We start from the raw sequence: 20000 nt of genomic DNA, 5'->3' as shown, positions 1-20000 counted from the left end.
CACATGCACATATATACACATTTATAAAATTATTTATTAATAATTTATTATAATAATAATAAAAATATTGATATAAAAAATATAGTAATTAATAATAATATTATTGTATATTATTTTTAATTATAATAATTAATAGTAATATAATAATATATTTATACAAAATAAAAAACTTTAATTACAAAATGTTGCAACATTATTACTGTCCGTAATTAAAATAACCAAAGGGAGTAAGATGATTTGTTAATCACAAATATTCTGCAGTTTCTGCTGTTCTGCAGAACAGTTTCTGTGAAAACGACCACAATTACAGACATCGCCAACTCTTTACCAGTCTCGCTCAAAATATGTGACAGATCTTTATACAGAAGAAAATTAATATATAGGCCCCAGATATCGTCAAACAAGCCGGTTATTTGATGCGTGTGACTTGTGTTTTTGTTGCCGTGGTTACCAAACAGACATCACTCTAGTCATATAAAGTTTATAGATGTGGTGTTGTGTCGACGTCAGGTTTCTCTTTGACCTCTCCTGCCTCTTGTTTTTCTTGTTTGTGTTGGATTTGGAGCGTCAGCTGTATTGAGAGTTCTCATTAATCTCTCTGTTGCTGCTAATCTCTCTTAAAGTCTCTTTTGTGTTTTTGGTTCCACAGGCGTGCAGCTGCTGGCGCTCCTCGTACCGACCCTCATCTCCTACCTCCTGGACGAAAACGCAATCTCCTCAGCGCCCCACGTCTCCAAAGGCCTGCATGATTTTGCTCTCCAGAACTTAATGCGGATTGGCCCGCTCTATCCCGCCGCCTTCAAGACGGTGATTGGTGCGGCGCCTGAGCTCAAAATCCGGCTGGAATCTGCGATACGAGCCAACCAGGCCAGCAGCAAAGCTAAAGCTGCAGCCAGACAAGCTCAGCCCGCCGCGCAGGCCGCGCCCACCATCAAACTGAAAACAAGCTTCTTCTGAACGCCGCTCCCAACACGCCGCTCCCAACACGCCGCCGTGCACTCCCACCGCCTGTCACCACAGGTCGTCAGAATCAGTCCGGACGTGTATTTATTTATTCCACGTTTGTTTTCTAAAGAATGAAACTCGTCCTGAAGCAGAGAGTGAAGTGATGTAAATATCATTAAAGCGTTTTGAATGTTAAATCAGCAGAAAGTGATTCATGTGTGAATGTATTCTTCTTAAAGGGACGTGATGAACATTCACTCGTGGTCATTTCCTGTTCTCTGTCTCGTCATGTGATGATTGTCCTCTTTCTTCTGTTTTTTCTCTTGAATCATTGTGTAAACATTCCTTCATGATGTTTCCAAACAGACCAGAGTTTCACTTTTCATCGTTACTTTCAGCCCTGAATGAGATTTTACTTCAGACGCAGCATTTTCACAGGAGGCGGAGCTTCATCTCACCCGGAGTTTCTCCTCCTGAACAGTGAGGTCAGGAGGATATCTGGAGCAGTCCTGAAATGATCCAGATATTTTCAGGAGTGCAGATGTGGAAGCAGCTTCAGAAAGTCCGTTGTATGCAGGTTTGATCTTCTTGATGAATCTATGAATGTGTGACTACGACATCCTGCGCGTTGGTCATCAGCTTCCATCATCACTCAGACTTTGCAGACTGTGTTTTATCAGACCTCCATTTCTCTGGAATAAAGTCTCTTTCACCTCTTTCTGTTTTGTGATCTGTGTGTGATGATGGGTGTTGAACAAATAAAGTCAGCTGACCCCGACCTCGTTGTGCGGCCGTCACCTTGATTTCATCACTTTAAACTGAAACCCTCGCACATCTATTCCACAAGAGAGGGGAGTAGGAGAGACGTGTGCATCAAAAACTGCACTCTGTCTAACTTTCAAACAAACATTTATCAACAATGTTTCGGTTCTTTCCTCGATGAAGGTCTAGCGCTGAAACGCTGATAAATGTTTCACAAGTCAAAATCTAACATGAATCAAGCACCAGAGGAGGTTTGTGAGCCTGTATAAACCAGCTCTCTCAGAACGCTCTGTTTTGGTGTGTGTCTCTTTAAATGTAATGACCCCCCCCCCCCCCCCCCCCGAGTTTTCCCCGTAGACATCACTCCTCTGTAGAGAGAATAAAAATGGTGGACCTGCTCAAAAGTTTTGTTCTAGGGTGGAGTCCATGAGTGGAGATACCAGGGGAGGGGAGGGGATTTCTTTTTTACCAGAATCCCACTGTGACATCACAAGGAGAGCACATTTGAAACAGAGCATTTTTCTCTGTGTTGTAAGACTTATGCAGACCACAAACAAAGGACTGGATGGTTTATTTCACATGTTGTGGGTCAGTAGACTCTCAGGTTACACAGATAAATGTTCAAAAACACTGAAGAAGTGGGTTTTTCATCATATGTCCCCTTTAATATTCATATAAATTACTGTTTCTTCTTCACGTTTCTTGCTTGAACTCAAAGATCTTTCATTTGGCAATATGACTAGTTTAAATATTTCACTCTATTAACTGAACATTAGGAGAGAGAGAATAAAAACATCCGGGGAGTCTGGGTGAACAAATCGAGCGCCCTCTCGAGCTCGTTGTGGGCGTGGTCGTCGTTACTGACGTCACTCAATGACAGCTAGCTGTCAGAAAGTGAGTTCATTCCCCGGAGCCGAGCAGTCCGAGTGCAGTCGATCCGTTTCTGCCCTTCCGTTGGTATCTAACACCTCGGACTTAACGAGACGACGGACGGAGGTTTCACCGAGCCCGGCCATGGACGAGCAGGCGGGGCCCGGCGTCTTCTTTAACAACAACAACAACTCCGTGTTACCGGGCGGCGGGAAAGGAGCGCTGCCGGACGGCGACGCTGGGGAGGCGGCCAGGGCGCAGTACAGTATTCCGGGGATCCTGCACTTCCTGCAGCACGAATGGGCCCGTTTCGAAGTGGAGCGAGCACAATGGGAGGTGGAGCGGGCCGAACTCCAGGTACAACCCGACATTTCTCAACCCGAACTCGACCTCTTACGAGCGGCAGTACCGGAGGTCCGCGCGGCTCCGGTGCAGCGGCTCAGTTTGTGTTCGATTGTTCTGGTTAGCATGCTAGCTTGTTAGCATTAGCTCCGGAGCTAAAGGAGCTGCAGCGCCCCCTACAGTCGACGCTCTGCACTGCAGGACGGAGGGTCCATACCAAACTTTAAACACCTGATATTCAGCTAAACTTATTCATCTTTTATTAAATGGCTTCGTTATATTGTAATTTTCTTTACAAACTAAATGAGATAATTTACAGACTTGCATGTTTAATATTTTTATTATTATATGACTTCTTATGTGTTTCTATCCTGGTATACTGGTATAGAATATGTTTATACATTTATAATTATTTAAAACACAGGAGACAAAGTGCTGTTGTCATGGATATCCGCAGGCTCTGTTGCCATAGAAACCGAAGGCTGTGTTCGAGCAGATGTTTCTGAAAACATTTGAGCATCTTGATTTAGTTTATTTGGCTCCTTGAACACAAACTAGTTCAGACACATGTATCTGTACAGGTGATAGAAACAGGTGAACCTGCATGTTGACAGTTTCTTTGGGGGGTCTGTGTGGTCCTGAGTCCTGGTCCATCCCCACATAGACCTTCTGCATTAATGTTAATTACACTAAACAGACCTACATACACAGTTACGCCTGGCGGGGGGCTCCTTCCAGTTAGGAAGCAAGTTATTTTTTGGCCTTTTTGTCTTCAGATAGCACGGCTGAAGAGAGACTGTAAATGTTGGGGGCCGAGGGAAACTTCAAATCCTGGCGTGCACTTCAGGTTGGAAATTGTCGATGGATCGACCGCTCACACTGTACGACTGAATCATTTACGATGCACGACCTGAGCTCACGACCCGACCTGAGACCTCACACTGTATATATAACTGGAGGGGGGGGGGGGGGAGACAGGTAAATGGGATGTCTGCTGTTGCCATGGTGATTTCAGACGCTGTCTGTCAGTTTGTGCAGGTAACATCAGAGTGGAAAGTTCAGAGTCGGCTCGTGGCTCTGATCACACTGTGTGAGTGTTTTCAAACAGTCTATGGTGTTGTGCAGGAAAAACCTTCTGTCCAATCACATCGCTTGATTTCAGAACTAACGGTTGTATACGGTGTTTACGTGTTTTTAAATCTATCCCTTCATCTTATAAATGTCAAAGTTAGTCCTTTACATAACGCCGGCTGTTCTGACCTCTTAACTCGGACTGAAACACCGGATCCAGACCTTTGTTCTGACCCTCTAAGACCTGCAAGTCTGACTATGAAGCAGACCTCAAAGCTAGCCGCCACCTGAGAGTGTTTCACACGGTGGCTACCTGCCCGCTCAACGTAAGCTGAAGCTGAAGTAGAGCGCCCCGCCTCGTTTTATTGAGTCTTATCTCTGACTCAGAAGACTGTTCAGGAGGGCAGGGGAAGCTGTCCCTGCAGAGTCAGGGCTTCTTGTTGGTTAGGAAGTCAGACACAAACTGGGACTCTTCCAGTTCACTTGACCTCCAGCTGAACTCTGTGTGGTTTCAGTTTCTTCACTTTCTCTCTGACGTCTTTCATTCTCACCACGCTTCATCCTTCTTTATGTTTAAAACGGGTTCTTGATGTGGGAGCAGCGTTCTCTCTAATGATTTATAAATAACCATCAATCAAATAAAAGTCTCTTTTTTTTAAAACCTGTGGTATCGATCCAGGTTAATGGTCATTTCTCTGTTTCTGCAAACATTAAAGAGTGAACTCTTCTCTCCCCACAGAGAAACAGAAGATAATTCATATTTATCTAAACGCCCTTTAAGATGTACATTTATTTATTTTATTTTATTTGTAAATTTTATTTCATTCAAACAAACAATAAAGTTAAGAAAAACAAGCAAACATAGAATCTCAAATTTTGAATGAAAAGGAGCAGAAAGAAGAATCTTATAATATCTGTTGCTCGTTCACAAAGCATTAATTAAAACAAAACACTTCATTCAAAAACAATAAAAATAAAAATAAATTGTCTGCAGCCCCATCGTAGGTCCTCGTTTAAATCTACAAACTCCTCGTTACACGACCTTGCAGACATCAGCAGATTGTTACTGTTAAACTTTATTCTTCATGATGTGAAATCAATAAAACATCTTCCCATATTTTAAATTTCTTTGTAGATTAGTCCGTAAAGTATCTCAGACCCGAGTCCTTCCAGGCGGTCTGTGACGGCGTCCGTCTGTTTATTGACTTTATCTGAAGAAACGTTGGCGACTTATTTGTGGAGTAGTTTTCCTGCATTTTTTTAACGACGAAGATCAGAAATGACCGTTGAGACTTCAGTTTGTGTTTCAGTTTGATGTCGTATCGAAGTTTACATTTCTGGTATCGTGTCGACCTCGTTAAAACGTTCTGTAGTGATAAGAGGTGGCACGAAGAGTTTAACTTATACTGAAGAGTTTAAGTCAAAGGTCTGTGTTGTGATCTTAAACTTCTCCTCTCCCTCTTTTTGACACACTTTTGTTGCCGTAGTTGTTGAACATGAGGGTTTCTAACGGGCAGCTGAGTTGGCGGTCTGACCTCGGCTCGCTCGGCTGGAGGGAGACACGGCTTTGTTTTCAGACGGACGGATGTTTGGATGACGTAACCTCTGCTGGGTGTAGTACAGAGTCATGGTGCTCGCGCTCGCAGAGCTTCCTGTCTGCTGTCATGAAGAGAGCTTATCAGCTGCAGGCACTGCAGGCGAGCACGCAGTGGTTGCTACATGCTGCGGTTGCTACATGCCTTGTTTGGAGGTTTGTTTGTGGCGGGCGAACTGAGCGCGCTCAAATTTGACTTCTTGTTTGAGTCGCTGGTTGATGTTTTGAATGTTCGTCTTTAAGACGTCTGACCTCCTTGTGGTCCTTCTCTCCTCGCTGCAGCACCTGAAGCCTCTGATTGGTTTTCTGCTGCGTTCTTCTCTCAGTGACGAGGCCGGTTTGAAAAGGTTTAAAATCTGTATTAGAGATAAACGAGTTGAGTCCTGGAGGGAATAGAAAACATTCTTCCTGTGCATGTTGGTAGGGAGGACAAAAACGGCGCGGTTATTCAATCCTGCATGGAACGAAAACAGAGTCCTCATCAAGCTAGGCTACATTAGCTTCACCAGGACAGAGGGGCCGAGCAGCGACGCGCTGAATCCACAAAGGAAACGAGAGAAGCCGGCAGAAGGTGCACAAAGAACGTTCAGGGATTTCTTAAAGATGACGCAAAAAAACCTGCCGGACAGAAGTGGTGGATAAAAAAACTGTGGATACTCGAGTACAGTGTGTTTGTGCTGCTGTGTGTCTGTAGCTTTAAATATGTAAATGAGCTGTGTCTGACCACGCCCCCTCTCTGGAAGGGCTTGAATGTACTTGGTCTTTCTCTCTCCATGTCCTATTGTTTACGGTGAGAAGGCAGACTCAGAGGGCAGAACAAACACCTAGCTGTGGGAGTGTCACCCACCTGGGGGAGGGGCTACTGCCCTTTGTGATGTCATGAAGGGAAAATCTCCAAACGGCCCACATCAACTTCCTTAAGAGTCTCTTTTCTCATGCCCAGCTGCAGAAGGAATGAAGCTGACGTAGTTTTTTTATGGAGCAGATTAAAAATGATGTAAAGATAAAAGAACGACGTGCAGGAGGATGAACGATGAAGTGTTTCCTCCTCCTCCTCTGAAGAATGTCTTTCTCTTGTTGCTCGTTCAGACTTTGAATGAAGACAGTAGTAGCTGTGTCTGAAGCGTCTGTTTGTCAGGAAGGTGAAGCCCCGAGTTTGTAGGAATGTCGACTGTCCGGCCCGTTGGCACTCGCTCAGAGCCGCTCCTCTGAAGGTGAACTGTACGTGTTCACTTCCTCCCGTCTGTGGTGAAAACGCTATGGCTGCTGTCAGTCATGGTTACACTTCTGTTCAGTGATCGTCAGTGAAGATATGATCGAGTCAGTGAGGCTGATTGGATCTTTGAGTCAGCGGTCAAAACAACAAATACACATTCTTTTTATCAAGATGGCGGCCTGTTGTAGTGCAGCAGTTTCTCGAGCCCGCAGTGAGGTGAAAATATCAGAAACAAAGCATTTTATGTGAATTATATAGAATGAGTCCAGCCTGCAGATCGGGTTTGAGTCTTGGTACGCCCCTCTCAGGCCGGGCAGGCCTCCAGTGAGGGGCGTTCATGAGCCCTCCAGTTACGGGGAAATCCCTGCTCTGTGGAGTATCTGCTTCCAGAAGTCTCCGTCAGCAGCCAGAACCTGACACCAGCAGAAGGTTGAAGGTGACTCTGGGTGTAAGGTGGCTCTGTGTGGGTGCAGACTGAGAAGGGGACTCACCCTTCTTTTTTCAAAGCACCTGTTTTTAAACGATACGTCTGATTTTTCTAACGATCGATCGAATGGAAAAGCACCGACGCACCAGAGATGTACTTTTATTTTTAACCAAAGAGAGAGAGAGAAAGCGAGTGGTGGTTGAGGTTGGGTTTCTGGCGTCTGTTTGGCGTCTTGAAAAGATCCAAAGGTTACGTTGATCTCTTTTACTAAAAGACGGAGAGCAGCGGAGAGTTCACTGAAACATCAGAAAGGTTTTAGGATCAAAGCTGCTGATGAATTTGTGTAATTTAGACGATGTACAGGAGTTGGTTTGCAACCTTTAGTCCCGTTTAATTCAGTGCATAAGACGCACTTTTAATAAGAGCGCCGCTGTGTGTCTGTAGCTTTAAATATGTAAATGAGCGGTGTCTGACCACGCCCCCTCTCTGGAAGGGCTTGGGTATACTCGGTCTTTCTCGCTCCATGTCCTATTGTTTACGGTGAGAAGGCAGACTCAGAGGGCAGAACAAACACCTAGCTGTGGGAGTGTCACCCACCTGGGGGAGGGGCTACTGCCCTTTGTGATGTCATGAAGGGAAAATCTCCAAACGGCCTGTTTGAGCACACATTTTCTGAAAAGTGGAGCAGGCAGAAGACGGAGAGGATGGACTTTTCTCATGATTGGAGGGTTTGTAGACGGACTAGAGACACATGTTAGAGGAACGTGGTGAAGAGGATTTTAAATATGTGACCTTTAATCCTTCATTCTCTCTGAGAGACCCTCGATATATTGTTGCCATGGTAATGAATCGGATATTGATATTGTTTTATTTTTACTAGAATGATATCAAAGTTTAAAATCCAGTATGTTTCAGTGAGCACGAGGGAGGGATGATGACGTGTTATTTGATCACTCGTCTCGACCACGGCGAGCTCTGAGCAGCCTTAAATTATCCCGCCTCACCGTCATGTCTTATCACTGCGCTGTAATGTTTACCTTCCCTAAAGGCAGAGCCCGAGGCGTGTGGAGCACTGAGCAGCACTACACTCAGCAGTATACTGTGGCATGCACAAATGGGTGTCACCATCATTCCTCGTCCTACGTCCGCCCCCGAGCTGCAGTTATTTTTGTTTTGGCCTCACAGTGAGCGCCTCGGAGAGGGAAAGTACGACTGCTTCACAACTAAGAACATATGAGCAGTTGAGTTCATGATGCCGCGCTCAGCGTGATGACATGGAAACTTAACGCTCCGTGAAATGTTTACAACGAGCTGTTCAGAGAATTTAAAACTCTCACACAAACAGGAAGTAGAACACGAAGAATTCACTGAATGCTGAATGAATACTCGTTTTTTAAATAAGTGTATTTCATTATATCTATGGTGCATTCTAGATTTCATAAAGGTCCAATCAGTGAGCTGTGTAGAGAGTGAGATGATAAAGGTATCTTACTATCTGATCATTAAGGAAACATGCTATGTTGAAGTGCTGGCTTCTCTGACAACAATGCAGCAGCCAGTATGTCCTCCTTCTAACTTTAGATTCTGCTCCTGAATGCTCTGGATTTGTTTGGACCAGAGAAGGTAGACGCTTTTAAGTGAGAGAGGAGAGAGGTTAGAACACAGAAAGGTTTACAGACCCATGCAGAGCTGGATAAACACTGAAGCTTCAGAGTCCACCACATGGTGACCTGAGTGAGCATCCACTCTAGAGAGGAGGGGGGGGGGAGACAGCTCTCTATGATGTTTAGAATCTGGACTGCAGTACCCTAAACACTAGGGGTCCAGGGGGGGAGTATCCTAATCCCAGCGCATGGTCTCACAGGTAAACACAAACAGCCACTTCAAAGAGAAATACTTTGCATGGAAGCTCGTTGTGTGCAAAACCGTAAAAACCATCACAAGTACGCTGCATCTCCAGCGTACATTTCTTACGATCTATTCATGTTGATGTGTGTACTCATTTGCAAATCTCTTGCACACTCACAGATCTGTGTCTGTATTTGCAGGTCATGTTATCTGTGGATCTATTTTTGCATATGAAAATCCTTTTACAAGAAAATCGTCTCCATGAGATCTTCTGTTGTCTCCACAGAGACGGGCGGTATCAAACGATCTGTGTACAGAAACTTTAAAAGGGTTTTTGTTTTAGTGTGTGAGCGACTCTGAAGGGACTGATGAAGTCTGCTCCTCTGAGCGTTTACTCGCCTGTCCCTGTTGGCCACACCAGAGTCTTTCTGCGTGCTGTCGGCCTGTTAATTCTCACTTACAGCCTTCATGTGTGTGCGTGGGCGAGCGGGACAGCTGCCTGCTTGTGCCACAAAGTTTCCTGCTTCCCTCCGTTTACAGTAACTCTGAGGTCACCAGACTGTCAGAGCCATGAATCGCTTTACTCTCCAGAGAAAACGCTGAAAACCGAGACGTTGTTTTCCTGCTTTTTGATTGCACAACGATGTGTTTCCCGCTTTAAAGAACGTTTTTAGACTTTTTGAATATGATGTTTATGTTTTTAAACACGCGTCATGCTTCTCTTAGCTTGTATCAGAATAGAATAGAATAGATGTTTGTTGCAATCTGCACAGGTACAGGACAGTACAGGTACATTGTAATTTTTGTGCGTTTCTCTCTGAGTCAGCATCCACAAAAAAGTTAAAATTATATATAGAATAGCATTATAAGAAAAAAAGAGTTAAAAGAGAGAAAATTACAAATGAAATAAATAAGTTGTATTAAAAGCTAAGTAAATAAAAATAAACTGTACAGAAGCTATACACTGTATTAAAGCAAAGATATAATACAAACAAATAACAAAGGGGAACACTACAATGAAATGAAAATATAAATATGTTGTCTCTTATTGCACACATATTTTTCACATTATAATTTTTGTTTTAAAGGTTAATATTGCACACTTGTATTGCACTGTGAGGTGTGGGGTGAAGTACTTCCTTCCCATCTTAATGTCAGCTGGAGCTCGGCGATGTTTGCCCTAACATTTGGAAGAACTCGTAGTCGTCAGGTTACATAATAATATTCTGTTTCTTTTTTGTATCGTATGAAATGTTGAAGAATCAGGGGCTCATTTGACCTGAAGTCTTTTCAACACGTCAGACTTTTAGTTTTTGGGTTAGGGTTATCTCCTCTGCAGCGTCTCTCCTCATATCTCCTCAAGGCTCAGCCCGGGCCGCACCTTCCTGTCAGACGACATATGAGTCAGAGAAGATGCTGATGTAGAAGAAGCTCCTCGCCTGCAGACTGTATGTGAGTGCGTGCGTGAGCGCCATCAGCCTCATGTATTATTGATGCATCAACATGGGAGGATGCTCCGTGTCCTTAAGGATCTCAACATGCGGCCTTTTGTTTGCAGCTCTGTAAGGTAACACCTCAGCGTCAACCTGACGTGACGGCCGAGTGTGAAATGAAGATCGAGTGGAAACTGGAGGTGTGAAGTGAGTGAGTGAGTGTAGGTGATGTGTTTCTGTCAGAATGAAGGTTTCTATAGTTTTAAAGGCATCCTGCAGTGAAAGCTTTAAATCTTCATTAAACCCAGTTTGAGCAGCTCACTGTCTCACTGCACCCTCAGAGCAGCCCTGAGTCAGCGCCCGGCGTGGACACGGCGAGGCCGGATCGTTGAGCGCCGTCTGCATTTAAAAGGAGAGAGCTCCCGATGTTTCTCTCCGAGCAGGAGACACACACACACACACACACACACACACACACACACACACACACACACACACACACACACACACACACACACACACACACACACACACACACACACACACACACACAGACGGAGGGGAGGGAGCGCTCGTCAGTCTGACTTTTATTACGCTCGCCATCGTGAGAGCACGAGAGGAGAAGAAGACGATACATGACTTTATCTACACACACTCGTCCGGCTGCTCTTCCCTCTGTAGGTTTATTTTTTCTGTTCCTGCTCTTTTGATATTTTCTCCGAGCTGCTCGTTAAAGACGGTTCAGCGACTTGACTCATATTTTGATCTGTGTCACTCGACATCACGTCATCAGATCAGGTGATCCGCATCAGGACGATGGCGGTCGTGTTAAACTACGAGAGCGGGACATCCTCGACAGCAAGCAGCTGCAGAAAATATCTAAACAATGACATAACGAGCTTCAGTTTCAGAACGAGGCGTCGCTCATCAGTCGCTTTGTTACGTCTGCGGACTTCTCTCGCTCTTTTTCTGACCCGTGTGCTCTCGAGCTCGCGATGGCCATGAAATATTTTATGGATAAAAAAAGAGGTCGCTACCCGCTGACTATCCTCTGCTGATTTTTGACGATAAAACGTTCATATCTTTCTTTTTACACGTCTTTAATCACTGAACTTTAACGTCAGTGAGTTCTTCTTCTGTGCTGATATTTAAATATATAAAACCACCTCAGCCAATCAGGATCGAGCAGCCGCTGTGAGTGACGGCGATAAAGCTCCTCTTAAAGTAGAGAAACAGACCACCAGGCGATATAACTCACCCTACTTAAGTTCACACTAAGGCTTAAAGGGATGTAGAGTCAGGGGGCGTGGCCTCTTTGAGTGACAAGTGGGAGCTGCTAGCTGTCAGCTAATTCAGTCCCTGACCTTTGACCTCTGGGTCGTATTTGTGCTGTACCTGTAAATATCAGACTAATAATCTGTCTCTCTCTGTGAGACCAACAAGTCTGACCTCCACTTTCTACACCTACACATGTTAGCAACAATTAGCAGCTAGCTGAGTTTGAGAGAAGCACACCTGGACTGTTAGCTGCGCTGTTTGTCATGCAGTGATTTTTATGTGTTGGCTTGTGAATGGAGTCAGCATTGTTGTTGTTGTTGTTGTTGTTTTTTCCGTGCAGAGAAGACGGCGTGCTGCAGTGATGAGATGGATCAGATACATTCTGACCACAGCAGCCCGTCTGAGCCCTTTCAAACGTGTTTGTGTTCAGGTTGGTCCGTGGTGTTCTGTCTTTGAATAAACACACTGCTGCTGTAGCAGCTTCTCAGTTAGCTCCTCCCCCCCCCGCTTGTAGTGAAATGGCATGTGAGGAATGCTCTCGGCTAGTCATCAGGTCGGCCATCACGCTCCTCCTTGGTTTGTGGTAACTACGAGAGAAAACCCTGCGTCTGTTGTAAAAAAGAAAAAAAGGATGTTTGTATAGTGAATGTAGGATTAACACCCCCCCCCCCCCCCCCCCCCCCCCCCCCCTTTCCTCTGGCATGTGTGATGAGCGTTCTGTTTGTGAGCCCTGAGGTCGTCTGACTGAGTGTGAGTGAATTTCTTCTACGGGTCAGACGGGCTCAGATGTACTGTGTAGATCTCACAGTGGTCACTCTGTGCCGATTAAATGGCCTCATTGTGTCGAGGATGTCTTCAGCGATGACGCACAACAAGTCTGAAGAAGGAAAAAAAAACACATCTGGAATTCATGAATCTCCGACTTTCGAGTCTTCTATAAATAAAAACAGTGTTGATGTCGTTTAAAGTCACAAAAACTTTCATCGACTAGAAGATAGCGCTCCATCCTGTGGTCTGTTATCAGCTGCTGACAATATGTAGTTAAAGATTTATACTAAAGTAAAGCTGGCTGGTTCCTTCAAAATAAAAGACAGACTTCTCCTTCAAAATAAAAGACAGACTTCTCCTAAAGTGAAGCTGCTCCATTGTCCCTTCTGGGCCTCCGTACATGTGTGGTGGTGACTGTGTCTGCAGAGACTCTGTCCTCTCACTGGATTTTACTGTTCTGATTTGTTCTGGTTGACTCGGGAAGTTTGTGGGCGGAGCTGGTGTGTTTCCTCCAGCCAATGACAGCGCAGCAGGTGAGTTTAGGAGTGGATACAATTCAGTGATTGGACGAGATTCAAAGCGGTGAATATGACGGACGTGGACGTAGCAGCAAAGAAGAGAAAATATAATGAGAGTGAGGAGAAACACCAAGTGGATAAAGATCGTTCTAAAACGAGGGTGAACCTTGTGTTGGACGTGGAGTTGATCTACTTCCTGTTGGACAGGAAGGTGATGAACACCGGCGGTTAGCTTGCAGTGTAGCTACAAGCAGTAAATGTACACACCGCCTTGGAGCGATGACTCAAATATGTTTTTATTTGCAACAACCATGTTTATGATAGTAAATGATGCTGATTATTAAATATGCAGATGTTAAAAATTCCTGCCCTAATTAAATAGATTTGAAGGGTCGCTACACGTTTCATCAAACGTGTCTCACATCGTGATTTAGTGCGTCATTCAGAGAAAATCCCAAAGAAAACAGGAGATACTGTAACTAACTTCATGATCCGTAGTGGACTTCTTTAAAGTTATGACCTTTCCCCTATTCCTTCTCTCCCGTCTCCTTGGACGCCCCATGCTACACGTCTCTCTCTCTCTCAGACACACTAAGGAGCCCTTATCCAGCAGCCCAATAATGCAGGCAGTGTGAGGCCGGGAATTAAATGCTTCCTGTGTCTCTTTATGGCTGCAGTTGACTCATTGCATTCCTCCCAAGGTTAATGTTTGATGGAGGGAGAGATGGGCGAGCCAGAGATTCACAGAGCCGCACTCTTCCCTGTCTCTGGCACCGCAGGACGCCACGGGTCCATGAGGCCAGCGCTTCATTTGGATAAGGAAGTGAATAAATCAATCAGCACAGATACCCAGTGGAAAATGAGTCAGAGGCAAAGGGAAGAAAAATTAAGCTAAAATGAAAGTGTCAAAAACTGCAGTTCCTCCAGTGTCCACTAGAGTCTGTCTCCTGCAGTGAGTCAGTCTCCATAGAGCTCTATGTTAAAATGTCCATCTTGACAGCAGAAATGTTTTTCCTCAGGTTTGTTCTGGCTCCACCTTCTCTCCTGGTATTTTCTGTATCTCACCGTCTCTTCGTCCTTTCTGTCTTGTTTGGGGTTCCTGTTTCAGAGCTCAGTGACGCAGGCTCAAAGATGTGGAGAATCAGATGCATACTGAATGTTGCTAACATTGTTATCAATCCTGAATGCATTAGTATGGATCCCGCTGAGTGTGCAAAAAGGAATCTGAGACGTAATAGAGAGAGTGATGTGAGTGCATTTGACTGCAGACTGCTAGCATACGACTTTTAGAAACTAAACTGTGTGTTGTCAAACTGAGAGCCAGCGCTGTGAGTCCTGACTTCACTGGACTGGGCAGCCCAGTATCTGGCAGCCAGGTTGTTCTGGGTTGCTCTGCAGCGAGCTGTGGATGCTCAGAGATGCTGATATTAGTACGAGGCAGATTGAAGCGGTGTCATGACTCATTGTTGCAGGCAGCAGCAGCAGCGCTACATGCTCTCCGTGTGAAACTGTGATCCGGCCCACACAAACTCACACCGTCCTCTGCAAGTGGAGAGAAACGCAGCGAGTCGATATTCAGTCCCTGTGAGATGTTCAACGGATTGAATCATTCTCAAGAGACAAGCTGGAGTTAGATTTTTTAAAGTTTGACCAGGGCGGTGTGGTGCTTTTCCCCGTCTTTGTTTGGATTCGAGCGCCTCGTTTACTCTCTCAGAAACGCGTTTTAATCCGATCATCGTGCTACACTTTGCTCACTACAGACTTTAATTTAATACTCGAGCTCATTGTCTCACTCAAACAACAACGAGAGAGTGAGGTCTTAATAAAGTCCTGAACAACAGCGTGCTTATCCCTCCGTCTGAAAACAACACGGTCTTTAGAGACTTAGCAGCACTTACATTTGTTTAACCCCTTAAGTCGTGTGTGTGTGTGTGTGTGTGTGTGTGTGTGTGTGTGTGTGTGTGTGTGTGTGTGTGTGTGTGTGTGTGTGTGTGTGTGTGTGTGTGTGTGTGTGTGTGTGTGTGTGTGTGTGTGTGTGTGTGTGTGTGTGTGTGTGTGTGTGTGTGTGTGTGTGTGTGTGTGTGTGTGTGTGTGTGTGTGTGTGTGTGTGTGTGTGTGTGTGTGTGTGTGTGTGTGTGTGTGTGTGTGTGTGTGTGTGTGTGTGTGTGTGTGTGTGTGTGTGTGTGTGTGTGTGTGTGTGTGTGTGTCTTGCTGACTCAGTCTGACTGCGTCAACAGCTGCTGCATGTTACAGGAGAGAGTACAGTGGTGTGCAGAGGGTGGGGGGGGTTCAGAGGAGGGGGGGGGCGGTGTGTGGGAGAGTGAGTAGGTTAGATTAAAATAGAATCGTACAGTTTGGCTTTGTTTTATTTATTTCCCATCAGGCCGTGCGTATTGATCTGACATCGTCCTATTTCAGTCCTGACAGGAGCGTCGGCTCTCAGATGTGAATCTCTCTTTGAACAGAAGTCTTTTTTGCTCCAAATAAAAAAAAAAAAAGCCCCAAAACACCGGAAAGCTGCCTCTATTTATACGACTAAACCGACAGTAAACCTCTTACTGATTTAAAATGTGACCTGACAGCCCTACTTTCTGTGTTGTCAGGCCCAGATCGCCTTCCTGCAGGGGGAGAGGAAAGGCCAGGAGAACCTGAAGAAGGACCTCGTGAGGAGGATCAAAATGTTGGAGTACGCGCTGAAGCAAGAGAGGTGAGTGTTCCAGCGGCGCCCGCTGCAGCTTCAGCCCCGCCCACAACACACACACACACACACAAACATGGGACATGAGAACATGGCAGCGTGAGATTTGCATCTGTCAACACCTGCAAAAGTAAAACAGCGGTTGAAAAGAGTTTAGGACTATCCACTTGTTTAATAATAATAACTTTATTTCTATAGCACTTTTTAAAAACACAGGTTTACAAAGTGCTTTGACAAACAGCAAAAACAAGAACAAACTAAACCAAACACAGAAGAACATAAACAACAGCAAGAACATAACAAATACTAAAAATAATTAAATACAATTCAACAGAAAAGAACCCAAAGTGCACGATACCCAACAGACATATAGAACCCAACCATCACAAGAACCATCACAAGAACCATCACAAGAACCATCACAAGAACCATCACAAGAACCATCACAAGAACCATCATAAGAACCCAGGAAACACAAGAACCCAACAACACGAGCTGAGACCAAGAGGACCAAAGATTTAAAAAGATGTCAGAAACTAAAAGAGCTCAAAGCAAATCAAAAGATAACAGCAATAAGAAGGTAAGAGCAGGAAAAGAAATAGAAACAAGTGAATAAATTATCAAAAAAAAACAATAATATTAATAATAATAATAAAAAGTATATATACATATAAAACATAAATAGACTAAGTAAGATTAAAAAAATGACCTAGTTAAAACACAAGAGGAGTTAAGATAAGAGCATAAATAAAAGGACAGTAAGAAGTAAAAGAAGATAAAAATAGTAAAACCAGAAAGAAGACGACATCACATAAAAGCAAGTCTTTAAAAGTACGTTTTATGAAGGGAAACAGTTTATATTCTGTTTGCACCAGTCGGACGTCTCTGCTGCTGTCAGCAGAAGCAGCAGCAGAGCGAGAGTGCCAAAGAGGTTCCCTCGAGCTGCTGGGATGTCTCTGGACGGGAGCCTGTGTCTGCTGAGGACGACGCAGAGTCCTCAGCAGAAGGACGAGACGACCAAAGGGGGGAAAGAGGAATGGTTTCTTCCACCCGTCTCTGCTTTCTTTTAGTCGTCCTTTTCTTCAGCAAACCAGAAGAATGACATAGTTCTCGTTCCCCGTCAGAGTCAGACAAAAGGTCCCTGTGGCTGTGTCGCCGTCACACTTTGCATTTCCTGTCCTCCATTTAACGCATGGCTGCTCCCCTGGAACATATATTTGCAATTTCAGCACCTTCTCTATTAATGCAGGTATTGAGCATGTCAGGAAAGCCGATGTGGAGCGGTAACCTTCTGCAGAAACAGAATAAGAAGTCATTTAAACCTAGTTTATTTTCTTTATTTATAAGATGCATCTGAATTTGTAGATAGAATCATGAAGGCACCAACCCTGACATACCAAGCGTTTTAAAACGATTAAATCTCAGTCACCGTAAAAACATGCAGCCAAACTCCTGCATGCTGTCTTGATTGCACAAATTCATCGCTAACACTGAAGCCTTGCAGTGAATTTTAGACAGTGTGCAGGAGTTAAACTGCACTGAAAAATAAGATATGACCGAATATTAGGTGCCTAGGACTTCTCTTTGTCTTGCCTTGGTATTGAAATCATCAGATTTTTTTCTAGAACCTTATGGAAGTTTAAAGGAGATCTATTATCCTCACTGTCACCATTAGTGATGTCACTATGGGACGGCTGTTGAGCAGCGTTATGAGATTTGTAGCTCAAAATTCTCTTTATTTATCTGATTCTGACTTCAGTAAAATCCCTCATTTCAGCCTCTACCTGAAACGCTTCATTTCAGCTACTGTCTCTTTAAGGCGTTTAATATGACCGACCTCTCCTCGAGGATCAGGTTGGAGCAGCCGTCCGTTAAAGAGAAATAAAAGACCTTTTAGACGCGCCCGATGGACCAATCAGGAATGAGTAATAAAACATCTTAGAGTGCCGTCTCTCGTCCATTCAGCTCGCAGGTCGCACACGGGCGATCATCTTTGGGTTTGTTTGGCCCTGAATCATCCTCCGGCTCGCTGTGCTCTATATTTATCCGCTCTCTCCTCCGCTGAGATCACCCCGCAGTCTGCCTCAGGTGCAACACTTAACCCAGTGATAAATACCACTTTCACCTGGTTGCTAAGCAACAGGTCACATCTCTGTGGAGCTCTAAAAGCAATATCAGACGGAAATGGCTCTCCCAGAACGTAGGATGTACCCAATTTAAAATGAATTTGATTCAAAGGAGGGGGGGGGGGTTTCTTCCTGAGGGAGGGAGGGAGGGAGAGAGAGGGAGAGAGAGAGAGAGAGAGGGGGGGGAGGGGGAGAGAGGGGAGGGGGAGAGAGGGAGAGAGAGAGACAAGGTGTGTAATGACTTTTTACAGCTGATACAGACGCGTGTGAAGACACTTCATCTTAGTTTGATCGCTGAATGAAGGCGCTAAGGTTCAGAAAACGTTCAAAACTTTCAACGAGTTTTATAAGAATAAAATCTTCTCAGTTATTGAATAATAATTAATAAAAAGCTTTAAATACATAGGCAACACCTGTTTGTTTGACCTGATAACTGCTCTCATATGTGGCAAACCGAGGGGCGTCCAAAACGACCGCTTGGTGGGGTCGCCTTAAAAGCGCCTACCTTCTGTGGTCCAAACAAATCCAGAGCATTCAGGAGCAGAATCTAAAGTTAGAAGGAGGACATACTGGCTGCTGCATTGTTGTCAGAGAAGCCAGCACTTCAACATAGCATGTTTCCTTAATGATCAGATAGTAAGATACCTTTATCATCTCACTCTCTACACAGCTCACTGACTGGACCTTTAAATGTCTCTGACCTCTGACCTCTTCCCTGTTTGCTGATTTGTCTCCTTCTGTCTTTTCTTCTTCTTCAGAGCGAAGTACCACAAGTTAAAATATGGGACCGAGTTGAACCAAGGGGACGTGAAGCCTCCGAGCTACGACTCTGGTAAGTGTTTGGTTTTCTCTAACAGTCGACTCCTCCCCCTCGCACTAAATCACCGTGATTGTGGAGTTCACATACCGCGGGTGACAGGAGCGCTCTGCGTGTGGAGGCTTGTTCAGAGTCGTCTCCTGAATATCGAGCTGCTTTAGGAGTCGATGAGAAACCGTCAGGTCTGATAGTAACGACGGAGAGCTGAACACAGAGGTCCAGCCGACCTCTGGAGAGGTTTAGTCACACATTCTTTTAGATAGTGACGGCTTTATTTACCCACACGGCAACGGGATCTTCTTTTGATTCTGCTGCATCCACCCAACTCTAATAGAGCTGATTGAATTAAAAAGATGAGACTGAAAACTTTTCATATTACTGTACACAGAGGAGCTGCTACACGCTCTAAGAAAGGACACTTTCACTACTACAATACTTTGACCTGTTTTTAAGAAATAGTTCAGCCTGTCCTTATTATACATGACACTAAACTGAATTACCAAGTCTCCATGGTTACTAAACGACGACACAACTTAAAGGCAGGGTTTGGTGATTTTTACTCCAGATAGACTTTGGTTGTCTTTAGGTCTGGACAGAAATGAATAAAGATTAATAAATATATATATATAATATAATATTAACTTCTCTGCTCTGTGGTTTTTCAGTTTCCCCGTCTAAACATTAAAACATGTGGTGCTTTTATTTTGAAGGTGTACAAACCGAAGTGTGGTGCTTTTATTTTGAAGGCGGACAAACTGAAGTGTGGTGCTTTTACTTTGAAGGTGGACAAACTGAAGTGTGGTGCTTTTATTTTGAAGGTGGACAAACTGAAGTGTGGTGCTTTTATTTTGAAGGTGGACAAACTGAAGTGTGGTGCTTTTACTTTGAAGGTGGACAAACTGAAGTGTGGTGCTTTTATTTTGAAGGTGGACAAACTGAAGTGTGGTGCTTTTATTTTGAAGGTGGACAAACTGAAGTGTGGTGCTTTTATTTTGAAGGTGGACAAACTGAAGTGTGGTGCTTTTATTTTGAAGGTGGACAAACTGAAGTGTGGTGCTTTGTTTTGACGAGCTGTTGACTCTAAATCAACACTCAGAGGCTCATCAGTAAACGGCTCGCGGTGAGAAGAATAAAGTTTTCTCCGGTGTTGACAAAGGTCAAAGGTCAACACTTCAGTCACGGATGTGGATTTGATTAATTCCTCAATTATCGTCAATAACTACGCGAGCGTGCGATGAGAATGAAAACTGGAACAGCATCAGGGTGAAAACGTGGCGTCGGGGAAAT

At 44.4% G+C, this 20000-nt stretch overlaps 2 protein-coding genes across 2 annotated transcripts in view; both read left to right on the top strand.

The window, feature by feature from the left end:
• heatr5b (HEAT repeat containing 5B) overlaps positions 1-1723 on the top strand; it is a 26089-nt gene extending 24366 nt beyond the window's left edge. The window contains 1 exon segment of the mRNA XM_065959714.1: positions 650-1723. Coding sequence (XP_065815786.1) covers positions 650-957 — 308 coding nt within the window. The 3' untranslated portion in view covers positions 958-1723.
• Positions 1724-2572: 849 nt separating this feature from the next.
• The window catches only part of LOC110002800 (striatin-like), a 31455-nt gene continuing 14027 nt past the window's right edge, over positions 2573-20000 (top strand). The window contains 3 exon segments of the mRNA XM_065959715.1: positions 2573-2934; positions 15676-15779; positions 18655-18728. Coding sequence (XP_065815787.1) covers positions 2581-2934; positions 15676-15779; positions 18655-18728 — 532 coding nt within the window. The 5' untranslated portion in view covers positions 2573-2580.

The sequence above is a fragment of the Labrus bergylta genome, chromosome 10 (assembly GCF_963930695.1).
Source record: "Labrus bergylta chromosome 10, fLabBer1.1, whole genome shotgun sequence".
NCBI classification, from domain to species: Eukaryota; Metazoa; Chordata; class Actinopteri; order Labriformes; family Labridae; genus Labrus; species Labrus bergylta.
Note: the sequence above shows the minus strand (reverse complement) of the source record. Positions and strands in the feature narration are given on the sequence as shown.